Source organism: Seriola aureovittata, chromosome 12 (assembly GCF_021018895.1).
Source record: "Seriola aureovittata isolate HTS-2021-v1 ecotype China chromosome 12, ASM2101889v1, whole genome shotgun sequence".
Lineage (NCBI taxonomy): Eukaryota > Metazoa > Chordata > Actinopteri > Carangiformes > Carangidae > Seriola > Seriola aureovittata.
Window position 1 is genome coordinate 13,938,664 of NC_079375.1, and position 21,555 is coordinate 13,960,218.

At 40.6% G+C, this 21,555-nt stretch overlaps 2 protein-coding genes across 4 annotated transcripts; one reads left to right on the plus strand and one right to left on the minus strand.

Annotated features, from left to right (window-relative positions):
• Positions 1–5,272: 5,272 nt before the first annotated feature.
• Positions 5,273–9,023, minus strand: psma8 (proteasome 20S subunit alpha 8). The gene is made up of 7 exons (XM_056392545.1): positions 8,827–9,023; positions 7,526–7,652; positions 7,178–7,302; positions 6,854–6,976; positions 6,609–6,728; positions 5,860–5,922; positions 5,273–5,771 (listed from the first exon to the last, which is right to left on the minus strand). Exons 1-7 carry the CDS (start codon positions 8,926–8,928, stop codon positions 5,676–5,678), a joined length of 756 nt encoding a protein of 251 aa, XP_056248520.1. The 5' UTR covers positions 8,929–9,023; the 3' UTR covers positions 5,273–5,675.
• A 626-nt stretch (positions 9,024–9,649) lies between these two features.
• ss18 (SS18 subunit of BAF chromatin remodeling complex) lies at positions 9,650–20,766 on the plus strand. 3 transcript variants are annotated; one of them, XM_056391999.1, is made up of 11 exons: positions 9,650–9,823; positions 10,297–10,373; positions 10,469–10,553; positions 11,475–11,631; positions 12,402–12,632; positions 12,801–12,971; positions 13,289–13,366; positions 15,866–15,988; positions 17,769–17,899; positions 18,352–18,414; positions 19,185–19,324. In XM_056391999.1, the coding sequence occupies exons 1-10, from the start codon at positions 9,755–9,757 to the stop codon at positions 18,367–18,369; spliced, it is 1,140 nt and encodes a 379-aa protein (XP_056247974.1). In that variant the 5' UTR covers positions 9,650–9,754; the 3' UTR covers positions 18,370–18,414; positions 19,185–19,324. The 3 variants fall into 3 exon arrangements, with proteins under 3 accessions (XP_056247974.1, XP_056247973.1, XP_056247975.1); XM_056391998.1 differs by lacking the exon at positions 18,352–18,414 and having other exon boundaries at positions 19,185–20,766; XM_056392000.1 differs by lacking the exons at positions 13,289–13,366; positions 18,352–18,414 and having other exon boundaries at positions 9,651–9,823; positions 19,185–20,766.
• Positions 20,767–21,555: the final 789 nt, after the last annotated feature.

Below are 21,555 nucleotides of genomic sequence, written 5' to 3' on the forward strand. Positions count from 1 at the left end.
ACACCTGAGGGGGTTGATTTTTTTTTTTTTTTTTTTTCTTCGCAAAAGTCAGGCTTGTTTTTTTTTTTTTTTTTTGAGGGGCCTTTTTAGTGCAGGGACATTTGTTGTCAGGAGGACAGATTTACTGGAGGTACACTATACTGGAGGGAGGGACGAGGCCCTCAGTTAGAATGCTTCCTCTTTAACTGCCAGAGACATTTGGTTACAGACGCAGACTGCCAGGATAAATAAAATTTTCAGCACTGAGGACAAATTGCAGGACAGTGCTATCACTGCCAAGCTACCGAAACAGTGTTATGAATTCAGTGATTCAAAGCAACACTTGGCTTGAACGTATAACGCGGTGGGACGAGGCGTGAGACCGGTCCATGTGTGAGGTCATACTCCTCACTTCAGTCGCAGGGTGGGTCTTTCCCGTACGGACAGGTCACAACAAGCTAAAGCTGATAACCTCACCTCAGAGTGGGAGGTTTCCTCGTGAAAGTGATCCTTTTGCTAACTGTTTGTTTAAAAGCTGACAGGCTACAAGAGTCTCTGTGACAGCATCTATTCATCTCAGGGTGACAGACGGAGAGAAATAGGGAACGAGGGAGGGCTAAAGAAACAGAGAGAGAGAGAGAGAGGGGAGGCGGATGAGGAAAGATGGTGAGAGAAAGCCCAGAAAAGAGTAAATGGGAGATTGGTGCGTTTTAACAATAGGCTAGATTTACCTTTAGCTTTGAAACATCTTCAGATCATCCTAGTAGCAATTTCAGAAATTCATCTGGCGAGTGACTGAATGAGTGCTGATGTTTTCATCACTTTGGTTTTAATTATATGTCTCATTCAGCACAGTCTTCCCTCTACTCGGCTAATTTAGATTGAGATCCTTCCAGGCTTTCCCCTATCTTTCATTTCCCTCCCCTCCTTCTCTCCTCTCTGCATCCCATCAGCCCCTTTGTAGAAAAAAAGAGGAAGGAAAAAAACCTTCATGTCTGTGACTTTCTTGCCCTCCAGCGTATGAAGCCCTCTTTTATTTTGATCATCGCAGCACAATGGATTCATGCCATTCTGGCAACTTTATTCAGTATCAGCCCAAATTTACATACTGCTTAACAAGTTTGTGCGTGACTGTTGATGCCTCTGATCAAAGTGCTTTTGGAAATCTTTCTCATCTGATTTTTTTCCCGTCCTTCATTTCAAATGCATGCTGCAGACAGGCATCTTTAACTCAGGGGCAAAGAAAGGTAACCTTAGTGCTGCACAAGCCCAAATGTCATCCAACAAGGAGGGCTCATGTCCTGGGGATAAAGATAATGTAATCTAAGCAGTATACAGTGTGTGACTGTGTGTCTTTGAGTGTGTGTGAGTGTGTGTATCCCTGTTTGCCTCAGTGTCTGTTGGAGGCTTGGTTTTGGGGGCGGAGGGAGACAGGGGATGACAAAAGTCAAAGCAGTCATGTGTCATTTTCGGTGCTGAAGGGCTGGGACCTGCCTCCAGGGCTGTCCTCTCTGTCAGACGCACTCAGATATCTGCGCTGAACTCTCTCGCTGTCTCTTTTTCTTTTGCTCTCTCCATCCTTCTCTCTGTCTTTATCTAATGCACGCGCATGTATGCAGCTGCTGCAACTAACGCAACAATTCGGTGCTTTTTAGAAGATAAAATAAGATTAAATAACAGAGGCATGAAACAGAGGATTTTAAACCATGAGCATCTGCTTTAGATACAAGACATGTGGTGACTCCCTTCATATTTCTAAATAACTGCAATTTGACCACATCTTCTACCACAGGAGAACGACTGGAAGGGGCATGATTTGCTCCATGATCAGTAATACATGTATCCCCCAACACTGTGAGAGTGCATTAGGACAAGTGGGGAGAATTTTTTTTTTCTGACAATGATCAGGTTGTAAATCAAGATATCAGAGGCCACACTACAAACCAATGGCCCATAAAATTCCCATGAGGATAGAAGAGGAGGCTGCACAGAAGATGTACTGTGGCAACCCATTGCAGGAGAAACAGTAGCCCCCATTTACAATAACACAGTACATGTGTAAATATACGTGGCTATCAGAGCAAACAACAGAATTGAAAACATTAAATAAATGGGAAAGAAAAATGGATTCAAAAATACAATGAAAAGAGGGTGTGGGTGGAAAGAGAGGAATCGTGGGAATGCAAGATTGCACCTCCCTCAGGCAATCGAATTATCCTATGGGCCGATGGTTCCTCCTTATGCGTCGGCTGACATTTTCCTGTAACCCCATCCCGAGTAATGCTATGTGATGTGTGTGACTGGCTTCTGCCACGGCCCTGAGAGGCCATGAAGCCCCAGGGCCATTTGCTTTTGGCCCGCAGCATCATGGGAATTATTTATTTTAGCTCTGTCTGCTCCTTTTTGCCTCTCCCTCTCAGTTTGCCCTCTCCTTCCTCATCTCTCTCCTGTTCTCCTCGTTTCTCTTTCTCTTTATCTGGCCCAGTGGTGTCTACTTTCAATTAGAGGAGGATGCACTTGTATTCTTCTGTGAGACAAAACCCCTGACAGGTGACTCTTGAGGGGTAACTCAAAACCATGCCTTTAGTCTCCTCACACAAACTGTTAGTATTCCAGCACCTTTCAGAAGGACACAAAGGTAAACGATAACTGAAGCTGATGGCGGTATCTGTTACTCAACTGTATATGTTGCTCTGTGTGATGATGATAAGAGTGGAGGGTGTGTTCAAGAAGAAAACAGTTGAAAATCAAGATCTGCTGTGTGTTGTGCATGTGTGCAAGAGAGAGAGGGGGAGAGAGGAAAGAGATTTAAGGACAGAAAAGATGAGATGTGTGATATGAGATAAAAGAATGATATTCAAAATGTATCCCTGGAGCTAGAAGTTAAAAGAGAACATTAAAAGAGAACATATTTTGATCGCTTATGGATATGTAAGCCAGCACACCAATATGCCCAAACTTTACTTCATACTGCAGAGCCCTAAAGGACATAAGCGGAGGCGGGCCGATCTGCTATACACAAACAGCGTATGTGTGTAACTGTTGACATGTGACAAGCAGAAAAGGGACAGTGTTGAGAACGTAGCCTTTTATGACCCAACACACTTTGACAGCTTGGCCATCGCTCGAGGACACAAGCAATGTTGCTTTTTCATCTGACAATTTTAAGCAAAACAACTCTCCCTCGATGGATTCAATTGTTCAGAGAGCCTTTGTGGCTGTGTGTTAAAGTACAGAGACAAAAACATGTCAGTAGCCCGTAGATTCTGCTTGCTGTTAGCTAGAGGAGTCACACTGTCAATCTGTAGGACAAAAAGTGAGATGAAAGTGTAAGTGATATGATGGCAACACTGCTTTTATGCAACACTGCACTCTGCTGGTGTAGGAGGTGATAACACCTTGAGTAATTCAGCAGCAGGAGTGAGACAGTCTTAACAGAGGACTAATGTAACCTTAGTTCCCTAAGGACGCAAGTGTCTGTGTGCTTCTACCCTTGAAGCAGTTGCCTTATTTGGACCTAAGGACATTCTGCACTGACAAATTTTAAACATCCCAGGAGGGGCATACTTTGAAATATGGCCACAGGGTGGCACATTAGAATGACAAAAATGTAGATCCTCAAAGTGAAATGTGCCTGTGACTTGGAAATCAGCTAGAGAGGAGAGTAATGGATATCGTTAGAAAAGGGTCAGACTATTGATGTTAGATACAACCAAATACATAAATCAGATGTGAACATGAGGAGTATTTTTTCCCAGTATTTTGTTCTATACTAACTACAACATGAGAGCACCCTTTGCCTTAAGTGCATGTGCATGACAGATCAAGAGAAAAAGAGATGCGGGCTCTGTTTAAAAAAATCTGTTGTGTGTTCACATTAATACAGTCTTTGCTATGCGTATGTGCAATTGGCCTGTGAGCTGTGTGTGTGTGTGTGCATACAAACAATGCACTCAGTCGACAGCCCGCAGCAGTGTGCATTCTTGCTTGGAGAGTACATGTCCTCGGGCCTCGTTCCTCCGCCGATGACCTCTGGTGAAGCCATTATTTTCTGCATTAATGATGAGCAGCAGCCAGTGATGAGAGAGATGGACTTTGTCCTGAGGCACAGTAGCGCTGATTATGGGCAACAACAATGCCAGCAAAAAAGAAAAAAGAAAAAAGAAATAAATAAAAGAAAGCAAGAAAAAGAAAACTCTTCCCACAAGCAGTTCAAAAGCAGCAGCACAGAATAAGCTGCTCTTGCTCTATTGACAAGATGGATCAGATAACCTATGTAGCCAGAGGATTACCCAGAATACTTTAAGAAAGGCTACCTATAACGTGTGTCTCTGCAACCAACAAACAGGTAACTGTGACAACATAATAATCTTACCTAACCCTGACCTGAAATACATTAGTGTGTGGCAATTAGTGTATGAATGAAAAGGGCTGACAGTGAGTCATGTAAACCCCATCGTTTATTGCCATCCTAGGATTTTGTGACATAATGTGTAGGATGTTATATTAAGAGGCTTAATTGATCCTCTGACATCAGCCTAAACACAGACCTGTAAGACTCACAAACAAGACAAATTGCAGACAAAGTGCAATTGCTCTAGTCAAGGCAGCCAGGGCACCCACTCAGGAAATCCTGGCTTGGGGAGATGACTCTAAATGAAGGACTTTACCATTCACCATTATGTCTTTGGTGAGAGTCAGAGGGAACCCCCGGGGCTCTTCAGCACAGCACGGCACAACTTTTCAAAGGGCTCCAGATTAAAGTCACTGAAAGTTCCCACTGGGGTCTGAGGCCAGGATCCCATTAAGCAGCCCTACCACACCGCCGGCCATAATTGTGTCGTTGAGAATTCAGAGCAGTGGTTGCTTGATAAGCGAATTTAGGGTGAAATAAAAAAGGAGAGGCAAAAAAGGGGTCTCGTTGGGCCACCATTAGACACTTCATTCGCTCATTGCTAATTTGTTTTAAATGACTGAGGGAGAGGTGAGCACTTTATAAAGCAATCTGAGCTACCTTTTTTTCCCCCGCAATTCCTGTCTGTGCCACAGAATGCTGATAAATGAAAAACATTGCCGTTTATAGCCACACACTACACTGCCGCTAGTGGTGTTTTAAACTGTACTTATCTTTATCGCACTTCTTGCTTTGCAGTAGGATAATCAATAAGTCCCTCTACTCTCATCTTGAGGAAACCGGTCAGTGCATCACTAGTAATGACAATTATTACTCAGTCCTCTGAGTAAACACAACAGATTGTTTACAACTACTTTTATAAATAACATAAAAACATGCTACAAACAAGTCAGGTTTTATTGAGTATTTAGTTTCATTGTGGATCTGAATGTTACAAATGGTTTCTTTCAACATTTGAGATTCATCACCATCAGAGCTGTTTGGTGAATGATATAAAAACATCCTGTAGGCATAGTATAAGGTCTAAACCATAACCTGAGATCTATGGATGTGCTTTTACATATTGGTCAAATCATTAGCTGGAAGTATAGGAACTAGTTATTCTTTGCAACTTGTACATCATCACTCAAATGTGTGCAAGACATCAAAAGATCTCAAATTATGATTCAGCTCTTTACAATGAAATAAATGAGAGTAAACCCTCTGACACATACTAATATCTGCAACCCAAATATGCTATTGTCATCCAAGTGCAATAAAGAAAAACTCTTAGTTAACTGCTTCAGGTTGATTTTTTCTGCTTTTTCTTCTCTGCCTCTTCTTCTTTCTCCTTCTCGATCTCAGCCACCAGGGTCTCAATTTCCTTGGATTCCAAAATCTGCAAACAGCCAAGAAAAGTAATTATTACCCTATAAATAAAAAGGTAGAACAAAATAAAAAGATAAATATAATTTGCAGCAAATCACCTTCAGTGGCTGATTCCGTCTGATAACAGCAAGTTCAATATTCTTTCCTCCTGACTGGACAACCTATGACAAAAAAAAATACTTTAATGTAACAAATCCCAGTGAATCAGCATATATTGACTACTGTAGCCTCCAACTCAAATCCATGTTGAGAAGCTGTGACACGTTTTGAGGGTATTTATGTGCAATTAAATCCAGCAAAGTAAATCCTGGACTTCTGTGGGTAATTCTGCAGTAATTTGTTGTAAGCATCGCTTAAAAATTTCCTTTTACATTGAGTGCAATTTCGATGGGAATTAATTTGAATAACACCTTACAAGGTATCACAGAATGTGACAACACATAAACAATTTTCGGTCTATTGAAATGAAGCATTTATTTTATTTGTGCAGAAGGCAAGTTCTGCTCAAAACAACAGGCAAAGTCACACATGGTAACGATTCTGGCGGATGACTTTATGGTTCACATCTGGCAGCAGGTGGTGCTCTTTGATAAAGGCAGGACTGGATTAAATTCACTATGGTAGGTGTAATTACATTGGAAGCGACAACTTCTCCATCTAATTTTTCACATTTACGTCCTGTCTATTTGTGACATCCTCTATATAAAAACGCCTTTAAAACATATGTATGGCAGTTGGGTAATCCTGTTGTAAAACAGCTTAGTAATTATTCAGTTTCAGTATATGTAGTTAACGACAAGGTGTGCAATTTCCAATATGTCAATGCAAACACTAAATCCGACCTTACCTCAAGCAAAGCTTTGATAGCCAACTTGATTGCCTCATTGTCCCCAGCAATGGCTTCGTCTGTGTAATTCTTCTCCAAGAACTCCCTCACAGTTTTTGCACTGCGGCCAATTGCGTTTGCCTGATTTTTTTCAAAAATAACAAAAAAAAAAAATCAATTAATGAATCAGTTTCATATTGATATGGTAGTTATTGGAAAGATGTGGCAAGAGAACAAAGTAATGTACAAAGAGCACACTCACTGACCTTCCAGGCATGGTAAGTTCCTGACGGGTCTGTCTGATACAGTCTGGGAGTTCCATCGTAGTCAAAGCCAACAATTAACGCAGAGATGCCGAATGGCCTGCGCCCATTGCTTTGAGTGTAGCGCTACAAATATGGCCAATATACAGACCAATGTTACTGGTTATTCTTAAAAATCTTTCTTAAAAATATATTAGCCAGCCAGAAACCAGAGAGTAGAGCACAAGAGCTGAAACTGATGTTCTTACCCACTGAATGTGAAATCTTAGAAGTTCCTTTGAGTAAATTAACAGCAAACAACAGATTAATTGTAAGAAGATTAAATACCTGTTTCAGTGTAGCTATGTAGCGTGTGATGTATTCCACTGTGACTGGGTCCTCAACAGTTAGCCTGTGGCTCTGGCACTCAACCCGAGCTCTGTTTATCACAATACGGGCATCTGCTGTCAGACCTTAAAATCATTGAAAGAAGTTAAATAGCTACACAACATGCAAATAAAATACAACATGAAATTCCAAGTAAAAAAAAAACTGCTATATAATGTTGATATCTGCAGTGATGTAGAGTAGTGTCACAACAAACTGAGCTGTTTCAAAATAATACGAGATGTGGTGCAATATTACATAATAAATATATTATTCAGTTATTGAATAAGATTGTATTGTTTGAGGTACCTGCAAATGCCATGCAGACATGCTCATCCAGGGCACATATCTTGCGGACAGTCCTTTCCTCCTGCAGCTTTGCTACAGATTTCTTCTCAACACCAAGGACAACAATGTCTTTACCTCTAATTCCCACCTGCACAGAATATAAATAATCAAAATTATTTCAATCCCATGGGCTAGCAATTGTTGATATGATATTTAGTAGTAAAGGGAGAATATCCAGAATTTCAAATCAACTGAGTTAACAGACTGACATCTAAAATCCAGAACAGGTCTTTTTACTTCATGTAAAAAGACTGTTTTCTTCAAGCAGGCTTGAGGAGCTTGAGGAAGAGTTGTAAGCCAATCGGTAACTTCAACACCAAATTGATCAATTGAACAGTGACACCACAGTATTCACATGCTCTGCTCTTAAAAGAATGTATTAAGAGTACTTTAATACAAAATTCCTTTAGGCTTAAAGTTTGAAAGAGGGTATTTTGATTGTTTCAATGCACATCAATCACATTCATTACCAACAGGTCAGATCATTACATCATATTTAATGAACAAAATTGGCTGGATTACTTCCAAAACAATTCATGTCAAGTTACACTTTTTCCACACACTTTAGGGGTTAAAGAGGTTAACTTAAATAACGCGATGTTCAACGAACTTCGATTGAATATGAAAGTCAGGTGTAATTCTACCTGAATTTAGTAATACAAAGGTTATCTATATTTTAGTGATCTGCAACTACAGTGATTTGGTGACTATATAAATAACTTAAAGATAGCTAACAGACCTTATTAATTAATAATCAATTAAGTACACTAATTTAGTGCACTTACGGTGCCACATAGTATCTGGGAATTAGCGTGTAAGCTAACATTGGACATAGTCCTGTGTGTTTACCACCTTCAATGTTTGAATTATAAATGTATTTCAATATGTTTACTACTTCCGGGGCAAAATACAACTTCGATAACCGCATGTAAAAGAAAAATTGTTTCTGGCGTTATCACACTGAAACTGAAACTATTGTGAGAGTGACACAGCGACAATATGCTCGCTAACAGCACCTTACTCTTTTCATTTCCAGTAGCTGATTAATATTTCATACATTACAAGTGGAAGTTGCAGACCAACAGTCTAACAAGGTCGTAAAAAATCACAACACATGAATATAATACATTGTGTGAAACACGAAGTTAGCTAAATACATTAGCAAATGAGTGCCTGCTACTCGCTATCTTAGCTAGTTAGCTAACTACCGCTTGCGGGCGTTAGCGTTAGCATTAGTTTAATTTTACCATTTTACGACTTACCGCGGTGGAACCTTTTTTTACAGCTTCTTGTGCATATTCCACTTGAAAGAGATGGCCATCGGGAGAAAAGACAGTAATAGCTCTGTCATATCTTGCCGCCATTGCACTGCAAGACAAGTACAATCACAAGGAAAGGGGGAGATTTCAACCAAATGATTCAGCTAGTTAGTATCAAACTGCTCAGTCTATGATGCTGCCGTGTGTTGAAAACTGCGCCTGCGCATGACCTCTGAACCTCGGGCGATACCAAAACCAGAGGAAAGTTGTAACTCTTTTTGTGAAAAATACTATGCATTTAATTTGTGCAAGTGCTCTGCGAAGGAAATATGTTTCCTTCGAAAGTTAAAGAACAAAAAAAAAACGTTTTATGTACTTGGTTCATTTAATTAAGCCTGGGCAATGTGGAATGATGGTGCAATGTGGGAGACTTTTAAAGACATAAAACTACGAATAGTAAACATTTTCTTGAGCCATTATTGCCTAAAACTGTCAACAATATTATAAATATTTTCTAAGATATATAGGTATATATATTAAAGCTCCGACTGTATTTCCCCTTTTCTTTGAGCAGTCCATTTCCCGTGGCCTTTCTGACTAGATCTAGACCGTTCCACTATATGAAAAATAGGGGGAATTGCATTTCAATTAAGTAAAAATGTAGGTGCTTTCAAGTATATTAATAAATGTGTGTTGAATATTAGAATGTATCTTCACTAAATTTAAACATCACGCATTCCCATGTGATCAAAATAAACAATACTAATAAACTATGTTTTAAAATGTGTTGTATCCCCCCAAAAATGGACCGCTGCATTACGAAATTGCATCCTATTCTGAACTGTTTGATCTGAGTTCTCCCGATTTGTTAAGTGTGTTAGCTACTATTGATTTTATGCTCTAGTTCACTTTCATTTTATAGAATATCACCATGTCGGTGGCGTTTGCACCTCACAGGCAGCGTGGGAAGGGTGATATAACACCCGCTGGAATACAAAAGGTAATTCATCTTTTTTAGCGCGTCGCAGAATGGAGGCTGTAGAATCAGACGCTGCTAGCCTTTGAGCTAATCAATGTAGCTGTGCCCATCCAAGTCCAACTGTGAATAGATCGGGAACAATGTTGCAGGGTCAAAGCGCGGTGAATATGAACCTCTGTGGAGTCAGGACGCCATGTGTAGACAATAGGTCTTAGGTCGACTTACCGGACTAACGCAGAATTTAATTTCAAATGAATGGAGGCCTGCGTTTTTGTTAGCTGGGGACAGCTAGCTAGCAAGACGCGTCTTTTGTTAGCTAGAAACGCACACTCATATTTAACAAAAACGCCCCCCATCCTGCCCGTTCTTTGCAAATTACGGCAGATTAACTATCAGAAAGCAAACCACACCACATTACGCAGTCTCATTCATTTTAAATGATGTGTTCTCACACATAACACAAACGTGATATAAATCTGCATTTACTTTTGCAGCTACTTGACGAAAACAACCAGCTGATCCAGTGTATAATGGACTTCCAGAGTAAAGGCAAAACCGCAGAGTGTTCACAGTAAGTTATGAAATTTCCGTCCTGCCTACACGTTACAGTAATTTTAAAGCTCACATTGTCTCAAAACCTGTAATGAGAACTCTCCACCTGCCCAGGTATCAACAGATGCTGCACAGAAATTTAGTGTACCTTGCCACGATAGCAGACTCCAATCAGAACATGCAGTCTCTCCTCCCTGCTGTGAGTATTGGTTCTTACTGATTGTTTTGAGTGAGTGAAATGTAAATAACAGTGTGACTTCTCTGCCTCATATGGAAGTTAATGTTGAGTGCTTGTATTGGAACATGTCACTTGGGGATTAGTTAAGGTGAACAGTCTAAGCCAATAAAAAAAAAATAGAGATGTTGAACAAACAGATCGACGTAATATTACATCAAATAATAACTTGTTATTTTGGACATTCGAATAGACAGCCTGACATGTTAATTTTAGGTGTGTCACTTTCCACATTAAATATTACAGTCTGAAAGATTTCATGGCAAATGTGTAATATCCTGTTTTGGTTATTTCAAAGATCATCCAGTTAAGAGTTTCTTGTGACAGCTTTCTGAAATACGTACAGAATTTTTTGGAGCTTCACCCATACTAAAGGTGAAAAGTCTCTACATCTCTGATCTTTTTCTTTTGCAAGTCCCACAACTTATTTAAACACTATATGAATTGAGTTTTTCATGCACTGTAATAGTAGTAATAATAGTAATAATAGTAAATATTTTGGGTTGCTTAGACAACTAAATTAGACCTCCAATCATATATCATATCATGTCATGTCATATGTAAAGCTCCAATAGCCCAGATTGGACTTAATATCAATTAGGTAGTAATAGTATGTGCTCAGTTTGTTCCACCTTCCATCATCTCTTTAACACCTTTTGTAGTCCTTAATGGTCACTAGCTGTGACTTAATTGATTGTACTTTATTCAGTGATTATGTTACAACGTACTACATGACTATTTATTTTCCCTTATTTAAATATGCATCTTTTGAAATTTTGGTCATCCTGCTTATTTTTCTTGAGGTTTCTCCTTTGAGTGGCACAGGCTCAGATGTGTTTCTAGCCAGCTGATGTGTATTTTTGTGTGTGTGCTGTGCGCCTGCAGCCGCCCACTCAAAACATGCCTATGGGCCCTGGTGGAATGAACCAAAGTGGACCCCCTCCTCAGCCTCCTCACGGCCACAACATGCCCTCTGAGGGTATGGTCAGTGGTGGCCCTCCAGCCCCACACATGCAGAACCAGATGAATGGACAGATGCCTGGTAAGTGACCCCCCCTCCAAACATCCCTCCCTCGTCTTTCTCTCTCTTCTCTCTCCCCTTCTTCTCCCTCAGTCCCTGTCTCACTTGGGTTGCCTAGCAACAGCACAGAACCGTGAGGGAGGTCGCTCTGCTGAAGGATGATGTCACCCATTTGCCAGCTCTGGTGGTCTTGGACTTGTACTCCATTTGATTATGCTTATGCTCTCCTCCTTAATTATCATGGTTTGCTTTAATGTAGGCTTTGTTTGGTTTTTGTTTGCATATTTAAATATTTTATTATTTTATTGTTCTACAATGCATAGAGATAGCTTCTTTTTTTTTTTTTTTTTTTACTAAGGCACTGATTGCTTTACCACCAAATTATCGTAATTTGTAAAAGTGTAGGGCACTTTGTAGAAACCAGAAAACACATTAGTGATCACTTAAGCTGTACCATGCAATGCCATTCTGTTTTTGGTTTAAACCTCACAACAGAGAATACACATTCTGGTTGACAGTATTATGGTATTACTTGTATTCTGTGCCAGTTTGGAATAATTTTGTACCTTCTTCACAATAAAAGAGTTGCCATCTTTCAAAGTTTTTTTCCATCATAACTTCCCACTTTTTGAATATTGCAAGAGAGGAATAGATTAAAAGAAGATGCAAACACAAATGAACTGATTAGAAAGAGGTGCAGGCAATTAGTTAGAGTTAATTACGTTTACCAAATAATTATGTTTTTTTTTTTCCAAAGTCAGTCATAAATCATCTCTGCCATTATTTTCCAGGGCCAAATCACATGCCGATGCAAGGTCCCGGTCCAGGCCCCAACCAGCCCCCAAACATGCCCAGTGGCTCAATGAATATGCCCCCCAGCAGCCATGGCTCGATGGGTGGTTACAATCACACCGTCCCGGCCTCCCAGGGCATGCCAGCTCAGAGCCAAATGAACATGACCCAAGGCCAACCCATGGGAAACTATGGGCCTCGGCCAAACATGAACATGCAGCCCAATCAAGGTAAAACAGCTCATTTGTTAATTTCCACTTGGTTGTATTGATTTCCAATGCTTTCTCACCTGCCTCGCTAGTGTGTACTGCACATCATTCACGTGCATTTGATAAACGTTGTATGGGTTTTCTCTCTAGTATCGTTTGAGAGTTAACTCTTTTGTTGGTGTACTACAGGCCCCATGATGCACCAGCAGCCTCCCTCCCAGCAGTATAACATGCCTCCTGGTGGTGGTGGACAGCACTACCAAGGACAACAGAACCCAATGGGCATGATGGGCCAGGTCAACCAAGGGAACCATGTCATGGGGCAGAGGCCAATGCCACCATACAGACCTCCACAGCAAGGTATACCCCTCAGAGTGTGTCTGTTAAGTGTGCAAGTTGTGAGTGTTGGTTTTTCTTCTCCCTAACCCTCCCTCCTGCATTTCTTACTATTGTTCCTCTCAATTTCCTTTATTTCCACTTCTGTAGCCCACAGACATCTTGATGACTAAAGATGTGACCTAAAGCCTCCAATCATAAAATTAGCCAAGTGACCAAAAGAAAGCTTTCTAACAAGAACTAGCGGCAAGGACTCCATCCTCTCTGCTCTTCCCCTCACACAACCGATCCAACAACACCTTGAATCTACTTGTGTGTATGTTGTGTGTATGTGTATGTAGGACCCCCTCAGCAGTACCCAGGGCAGGAAGACTACTATGGGGACCAGTACAGTCACGCAGGACAGGGAGCCTCAGAAGGTAGGAGATCCCTCCAGTCGCTTGGAGAAACCCAACAAAAAATGAACCCAGGAGTTGTGTTAAAACACAAATGATGCAAAGAGACTGCGACAAAGGCAAAATTTCAGTTTCTTCATTATTTTCTGGGAAATCAAAGTGACTTTGGGCTCTAACAAAGGAAAAATGGTATGTGGTATTTGATTTTGAAGAAACATCCACATACCAGGGTGCACCGTATTCCTAAGGGTGCTGCAGTCCGTGGATAAGTTAGCACCCAGTCTTGTAATGACATCCCCCAGTTGTGGTTGGTGCTCTACCTGTGGTGTGAAAGAAAAGTCAGGGGCAGAGTCTTGTGTGAGTCTTAATAGTTAAAGCTGTACCAACAAAAGGTAACATGCTCACCCTTTAGATTGGCACATGTGATGCCTTTTATATCAGGTGGCATTTTTAGAGAAATATCCAATTAGTGTGTTCAAGTGCTTCTCAATGTGCCAGTTTCCACTGAAATGAAGCAGATGGCCTTTATTTGTTAATATACAGATTTTGTGTAGACAAAATAAGGGACCTGTGTGATTTGTAGAAGAGCAGCGCTAGTGCCTTAAAAATCACCAAAATTTTTTTTTCAGAAATGCTACCACTGCATTATGCTCTAAATTTAACAGTGGACATACTGCCAGTTTTCTCCATCTGGTGTGTTTCAGGGTGATATAATTACGTATTATAACAGAGTAGCAACACTGAAAGATTACAGATTCATATTCAACAACTTCTTTTCTTTCTTTGTCCAATTAACATTTACTTTTTTGTTGTTTTTGTTTTTCCCCTCTACTGACTACACTGTTTTCCTTTTGACCTTTCAAACACAAGTGTTTTCCTTTTTTGAAATGAAGAAAATCCAGCCATTCTGGGAAAAAAAACCCACAGCTGTCTCAGAAACTGCTGTTACCAAGACGCTGCAGTATATTGTGCATCTCTGGACTCTTCAATAATATGATCAATTTCATCTTATCCCTCTGATATTTTCTGAAGTACTTCAAATGCCAAGCAATACTTGAATACGTTTATTGTGTTAAGTTAGCTCTATGTTTCCACGTTGAGCTGATGTAGGTCATAATGATTACAGTTTGCAGCCACCATATCCCGATCAAGACAATGGTAGGCCTTATGTGAATCCCTCACAACACTGGTGTCACAGAAAGGATCTTTATAACTTCATCTAATGTGTGTGCTAATGACAATGCTGCCGTAGTTTTGTTTATTTATTTATTTTTAATATATTTAGATTATTTAGGTTAGGATGCCTTTTTGCTACTGTTTGATTTTTGAAAAGTATACACCAGTGTTTCCTCTACATTCATTTAGCAGTGGCGGCCCGCCACTGCTAAATCATAGCCGCCACGCCTTCAAATTTCTTTTATTTTTTTTATTTTTTTATTTTTATTTTTTTATTGTCGCAAATGCACCACCGCCACATCTCTCCACCTTCACAGCACAGCCTGTGTGATGATGAGCGCAACAGCGGGGGGAGGGGAGGGAGTGGGGTGGTTGGGGGATCCTATTGGAGTTAATTACTCGCGAGAGCGCGGCCTTGAAAGTGACGTCACGTCAGGCACCAGGTCAGAGTCAGAAGTGTAGTCGTGAGGAATAAGGCAGCGAATTACCGGAGAAAAGGTAGACTTATTAGCCAACTCAGTGACGCTAACTTGGGTAAACTAATTGATAGCATTAAGCTAATATCTACACGTCATTATGTATTAACTGCTGACTGCATTTTCAGATGAGCTTGTTCAGATACTTCTCTAAGAAGAGAAAGACAACAGATGAAGAAGACGCTAGTCAGGTAGCATCATAAGCCTTTTACTGACTCGTAAATGATGATGGTTAGGTAAAAAATAGTATTTTAATGTTCACACTTGTAATCAGATGTGATGTGAGTGTAAATTATATAACGCTGTTAGCGTTACGTTACTCACACTTACCCCCCCACCCCCCCCTTTGCCACTGACTCTACACCCCCCACCCCCCGGATAGCATGCCCCCACTGCTGAAAAAAATCCTAGAGGAAACACTGTACACTATAGAGAAGTAGCTAAAAACTAAATATCTAAATGCTCAATATTTTACCAACTTAGACTTTATACATTACCTGATACTTCAAGTGTTGCTAGACACTGACTGGGACTTAAAGCAGTCAAAGCTTACTGACATATGAAAATCAAGTTTCCTTTCTTCACATTTACTTGAATGTCGTTAATGTCAATCACTTACTGTTAGATAGTATTGGATACTAAATACTATTATATTTTTGTATTTAATCTTTTTTTTCTTCTTCTTTTTTTTTTGATGGCTGTGTATGCCAGCCAATGTACAATTAGAGGTGCATCTTAAGAGAGCCATCCAAAATTGATGGAAAATTCATCTCTTAAGTAATGGCATAGAAACAATCTTTATTCAGTGACTACCTGCCTGCTTTGCTGTTGTCAACATGTTGCTCACATTGCCTGTTGTTCACCCCTGAAGGTAATGCCCAGTATGGCCAGCAGCAGGAAGCATACCAGCAAGGCCCTCCCCAGCAGCAGGGCTACCCTCCTCAACAGCAGTACCCGGGTCAACAGGGCTACCCACCACAGCAGCAGGGCTACGGTGAGTTACCTACGGGCACATATTTTTCCTGTAGGAGGCAGTATCGGCTCTCTTGGGCTATCTTCTTTACTGCTGAATAATAATTCTTCCTCAGTGAGTTGGTGGTAACTGCCCCTTGGAAATATAACTGTACCAAATGCATGTCAAGAAGACAGCAAGAGCAAAGATTTAAAGGACCGCCTTAATGAATGGTTCAGAGCTTGGTGGAAGAGAAATTTAATCAGTAATGGTGTTTGGCACCACATTAGCATTTCTCCTGGTGCCTCAGTTTGATATGACACACTGTTCTGAGGGAATGCGAGGGGAGCTTTGGCTGATGGGTGCAAACACTGGGCAAAGTGTGTCAACTGCCAGCCGAATGTTTTGGAACTCCTTGCATTTTAGCACTTTGGATAAATAGCTAAGCAATCTGTTAATAAATGATTGTAACTTTTTTTAATGGTTTTGTTGAAACATTTTGAGACAGTTAGCTGTCACCACACTCATGACAGAAGGCAAGCTACTAATTGTAGTAAACACTGACTGAAAAATTCTCAGAGGCCAATGTTTCTTAATTCACTCATTGCTATTCCCGACTTCTAACTTTGGGTATTTACTCTAAGGTCAAGGCTTAGAGATTTAACCATTTAACCACAATTAATAAAGTCTAGAACGTCAAGAAAATGTTTGACTTGCATTTTAAGTATTGGTGTTCTTACAGCTCTTTAGGCTTTCTTTCCTCATCCCATGTTTCACTGGAACTTTTCATCACTCACCCTGTGTCTGAGCCAGAGCTCATGTTAGTAATGAGCTAGCAGAGAGGCAGAGGCTGTGAGGTGAGATCCATCTGGCACACACACATGGTTTCTCTCGCAGACCCCCACAAGGTTATGCTCAACAGTATAAGGCATTATGAGCGACTAACGATGCTGCATGGGCCTCATTTGACTCTAGCCCCTGTCAAGCTTTGCTCGGTCCTTCACAGCGCCTGCATAGATAGTTACAGTGTATGGGGGCTGATGAAGTGAATTATTTTTTTTCTCCATTTTTTTAATGAAGCCTGCTCCTCTAATGAAGACCAACAGACTCTCCTTGATGTCTCCTTGCATTAGGGAACCATTGCCTGGCTCCAACCTGACTCACTCATTCTCATTCATTACTGAGTCAGGCATTGTGGAGGCAGCCTAAACAAATGGGTCTGACATATCCACATCCTCTCTTTGTCATCCATCAGCTTTTTTTATTGCAGCCCATTAGTGATAGTAAACTAACAGGGATTCCCAGGAGTTCTCAGAGTAACAAGTAGAAAACAGAGACAGTTAATGAGCAAAACTTGGGCCATTTTTACACTTGATTCCTTTGTTTGACTCTAAAGTTCAGTTGTCCCACCTCTTTCCAAGCAGGTGACAAGACCTGCAAAAAAAAAAAATTCACAATATAACATGCATTCATGAATAATCGCCCTGCTACAGTACAGATTGTGTCATAACTACATGCAAACCCGTCCATATTTAAACCGGAACTGATCATTTGGGTGGGTTAAGGTGTAAGGTAAGTATATTTTTGGGTCCACATTACCAAACTATTAGACAAACCGGATTAAATCCTGGATTCAAAAGAAATGCCCAGTGTGAGCAATACCCACTTGGTTCCAGAGACAAAACATGCTGATGATAACGACATATTAGAAACAGCTTACTTTTTGTTGACTGTGCTCAACAGCATTTTAAAATGTTGTTGGGTTTACTCAAGGCTGTCAAGCATAGATAATGTTACATTTAGTTCTCAATGTTTGTCATAGGTCCCTCCCAAAGTGCCCCAGGACAGTATCCCAACTATCCTCAGGGGCAGGGACAGCAGTATGGGGGCTATCGCCCTCCTCAACCTGGACCCCCACAGGGCCAGCAGCAACGCCCTTACGGTTATGACCAGGTGAGTATACCCACAACACTGGACAGTCACAGAGACTTGTCTATACAGCGGTCTTAGTTTGTCCCTTATTATGTTTATTGCAAGATGTAGTTTTATATTTTGTGAAGTTTTCAGTGAGACCAGAGATGAATGTGAGTGAAGTTAGAAACATAAGTTTAAGAGGTAACATGTTGTGCATGCTGTCATCATATTGCGGGTTAATTCTGTTCTTCCCAAAAAGAGTGTATGTGTTACAAATGTCTTTCGCTTGTTAACCTGAGTCTTAGTAACATATCCTGGCTAATGTGGTATGCCATTCCAGTGAAATATGTGGGCTTTAAGAGGATTCTTCCTTAAACTTGATGCAGACTGCTCTAGTGTTTAAAGGGAGATCTATTTGTTGCCCTGTATTTCCTGTGGTCTTATGTGGGGACCACAGCTACACTTTGATATCTTTATCTTTGAATATTCAGGGGCACATGAGGAAATAAAGACCCAGGGATTTGAACCCCTGACTAGCTCTGTAAGAAGCAAAGGTAATGGTTGCTGTGAAGACCTCAACGTCCAATCTAGACGTTTGACCACCTAGCCTTAATTTGCATTTGTTATGTTTCTTCTGTCTCTTTTGTCTCTATCCTTCTTCCATCTTTCTCCTTTTCTTTAAGTTTTTTTTCTTTGCTTTCTTTCTTTTTTTTTTCTCTTTTTGATTTGTTATTAACCAGGGGTCGAATTGTAAGTCATGAGGTCCAGAAACACAGCATGCTTAATCTGCAGTGGGACAGCCAAAAGCTTACCTGCTTGAGCTGTTTTCCTTAATCTCTGCAATTTACTACACTGGTTTTGATGACTTTTTTGCTTATGATAAAACTCTGAAATATATTTGAATTAAAGATGTGATGTATATCAGACTGTCAAATAATTCCAAATTTGTTTCCATTGTATTTTCCATTAATGCCAAACACATACTTCGACCCCTGTTTAGATATGCATCAATTACTACTGTTCTTACACTGAATTTGTCTCACTTGAAACTAGTGTCCACTATTTGATATGGAACATTGTCCTCAGCCATGCTGCTGCTGAAACCTGAGGTATCAAGTTAGAATTTAGAGCTCACAAGTTGTGAGGCCATGCTGCCACCTGCTGGTCAATACCAGCAAATGCAGCCATAAATCATGGTTTGCAGTAAGATATGGTTGAAACCACAGATGTTTGTTTGCACCCTATTGAGATCTGTGAATATAAGCTTTTACGTTGTGCTTTTGAGAAGGTGAGTAACATGTGTCTGTCACATTTCTCTCCACAGGGCCAGTATGGAAATTACCAGCAATGAGAGATGGTCACAGCAACCCACACAGCTCTGCTCTGATCTCTGTCTGAGTTTTGACCTCTGGTCATCCGCTCAGCAGACTTTAATGATGGTTGCAGCTCACTGAGATTCTCTCTCAGACACGAACATACAACACTCAAAAATACAAGATACGTTTCCCCGTCTCTTTAGGCTCTTATCCTTGCCTGTAAAATGTATTCTGTTTATCATGTACATTGACTCGATAATGTCAAAGTCCACGACTCACCCTCTGGTCCAGTATGTCTCAAAGCAGCAATGCCTTAAAAATGGAACTGCCTTATCCTTCAGCATTGCAGATTGTGAAACGAGCTAACAAAATTTTGGATATCAGAGATGATTTAAATGTACAGTTTCAATCTACTGTGGTGCATTGTTTCTCTATCATTCAGCTCCCTGTTCATAAGAAGCAATAATGCCAGCAGTAGGGAAATGTGTGGGGGCTTAGAGATGAAATGATGCACCAGACAAACTTCCCGCTAGGCCATGGTACATGTCTTGATGTATGTGATGATGTAAAAATATATTTTATGCTTTTTAGACCAAGCTAACTTTGTATAAGACATTGGAAACTAGTACTAAAGCTGTGTTGTTTATTTCATAAAGTGTATGTGTCAATGTTTTTTTTATGATCTTAAATGATGATCCCATCCAGCACATTTTGTTTCGTTTTTTGATTTCTTTGGTTGTGTTGAATTGTGTAACTATTGATTTGGATCTGCTACTTCAGTGACACGGACACTGCTCAAATTCTTTGTGGAAAAATGAAAACTTAATTGACATGCAGAGAAAATCTTTCAAGGATAAATGCCAACAGCAGACCTGGAATTAGAAGATGTTTAATGTCTGAAATCATGTAACAGTTGCTATAGTCTGTGTTGAGCTGTGTTTTTAAGTCAGTGAAAAATATATATCAAATTTGGTTCATGAACAGATTACCTGACAGAATAATGGCCGTCGTTCTTCATTTAACATGTGCTCAAAGAGGTGATATGTAGCAGAAGCCACTGCGAACTGTAAGATAATGCTCTCTGGAGCCTTTTTTTTCTATACAAGCACCTCAATCTTGTCCATTGACTGCAAAGTGGTGAATGGGAAAGATGAAACTCGGTATAATAAATATTTCTGACAAGTAGTTTGTTTTGTTAGTCTTGACAATGCTGGAAACCCTTCTCCCCTTTGAATAAATGTCTAAGTTGATGTCATTCAAATAGTGTTGTGTGTGAATAATAAAGATTGTTACTGTCAAATATGTAACATAAGATGTGAAAATAATGTTCTGAAATGGATTCCTTAATTTCACAGTAAAGACTGGTTGTGCAGTTTTATATCACTGGCTTGATATCTGTTTTATGGTGCATACTTTATTGATCCCATATGTACAGCAACATAAAGAAGAGGAAATCCAAGTCCTCTGGTATTGTTTATATATGGCTGTTTTAATATTTTGCATTCTGCACCCCATCCAAGTGGTGGTCACATTTGTGTCATGGCAATGTATAACTGTACATTATAATAAATTGGAAGAAGCTTTAATATATTTTGACTTGTGTTATTTGTAGCATTTGACCTTATATTGAGATGCTGTTAATATAAAAGTACAAGACCATTCATCCAGACGACTACATAAACAAGATGTGCACTATTGGTGCCGTCATAATGTGACAGTATGATATAATTGTTTTGTCTTCATTTGCTATCTGGTAGTCAGTTTCCAACTGATAATGACCCTGCCCAGCTCAGCAGCATGCCTGCTTTGTCCAGATGCATCCAGAGAGGTCCAGAGCACATTTACACCCAAAATTACCTTCCGTGTCCCTCTTTCCCCTTCTGCTCCCTCCAGAGAGGGAGAGGGACTACCTGTCACATTGGGGGGAGTGATACAGATGGTACGCCAGATGTGTGGCCGAAGCACGTGATGGGAGAGCGGTGCTGGTGTTAAGAGGGCCACAGACTGTTTGGGTTGCCTTGGTGCCAGTGAGGAGTGTTTTTGTGTGTGTAAGTGCGGGTGAGTGCAGCAGAAGCGCTTTAAGAAAAGAAGGAGTTGTGAACTTTTTGAGTGTGCCTATGTATAAAATTTGTGCATGCTCGTGTGTGCATTTGTGTACACTGCTCGAGTTTAGTGGCATCTCCTAGTCACCCCACCATCCTGCTGCTCCACAGCTGGCTGCCCCACCCTTCCCAGCTGCCACTGGGGCTCCCCCTGGCCCCTCTGCTTGGCAGAGCTGGCGTTTTGGGCGCTCCCCCACCAGTCCTCCCTGGCAGCTGCTGCCCTCAGCTGTGCTCTCGCAGACGGTATCGGGGTCGGACAAAGTCACTCCTCCTGTGA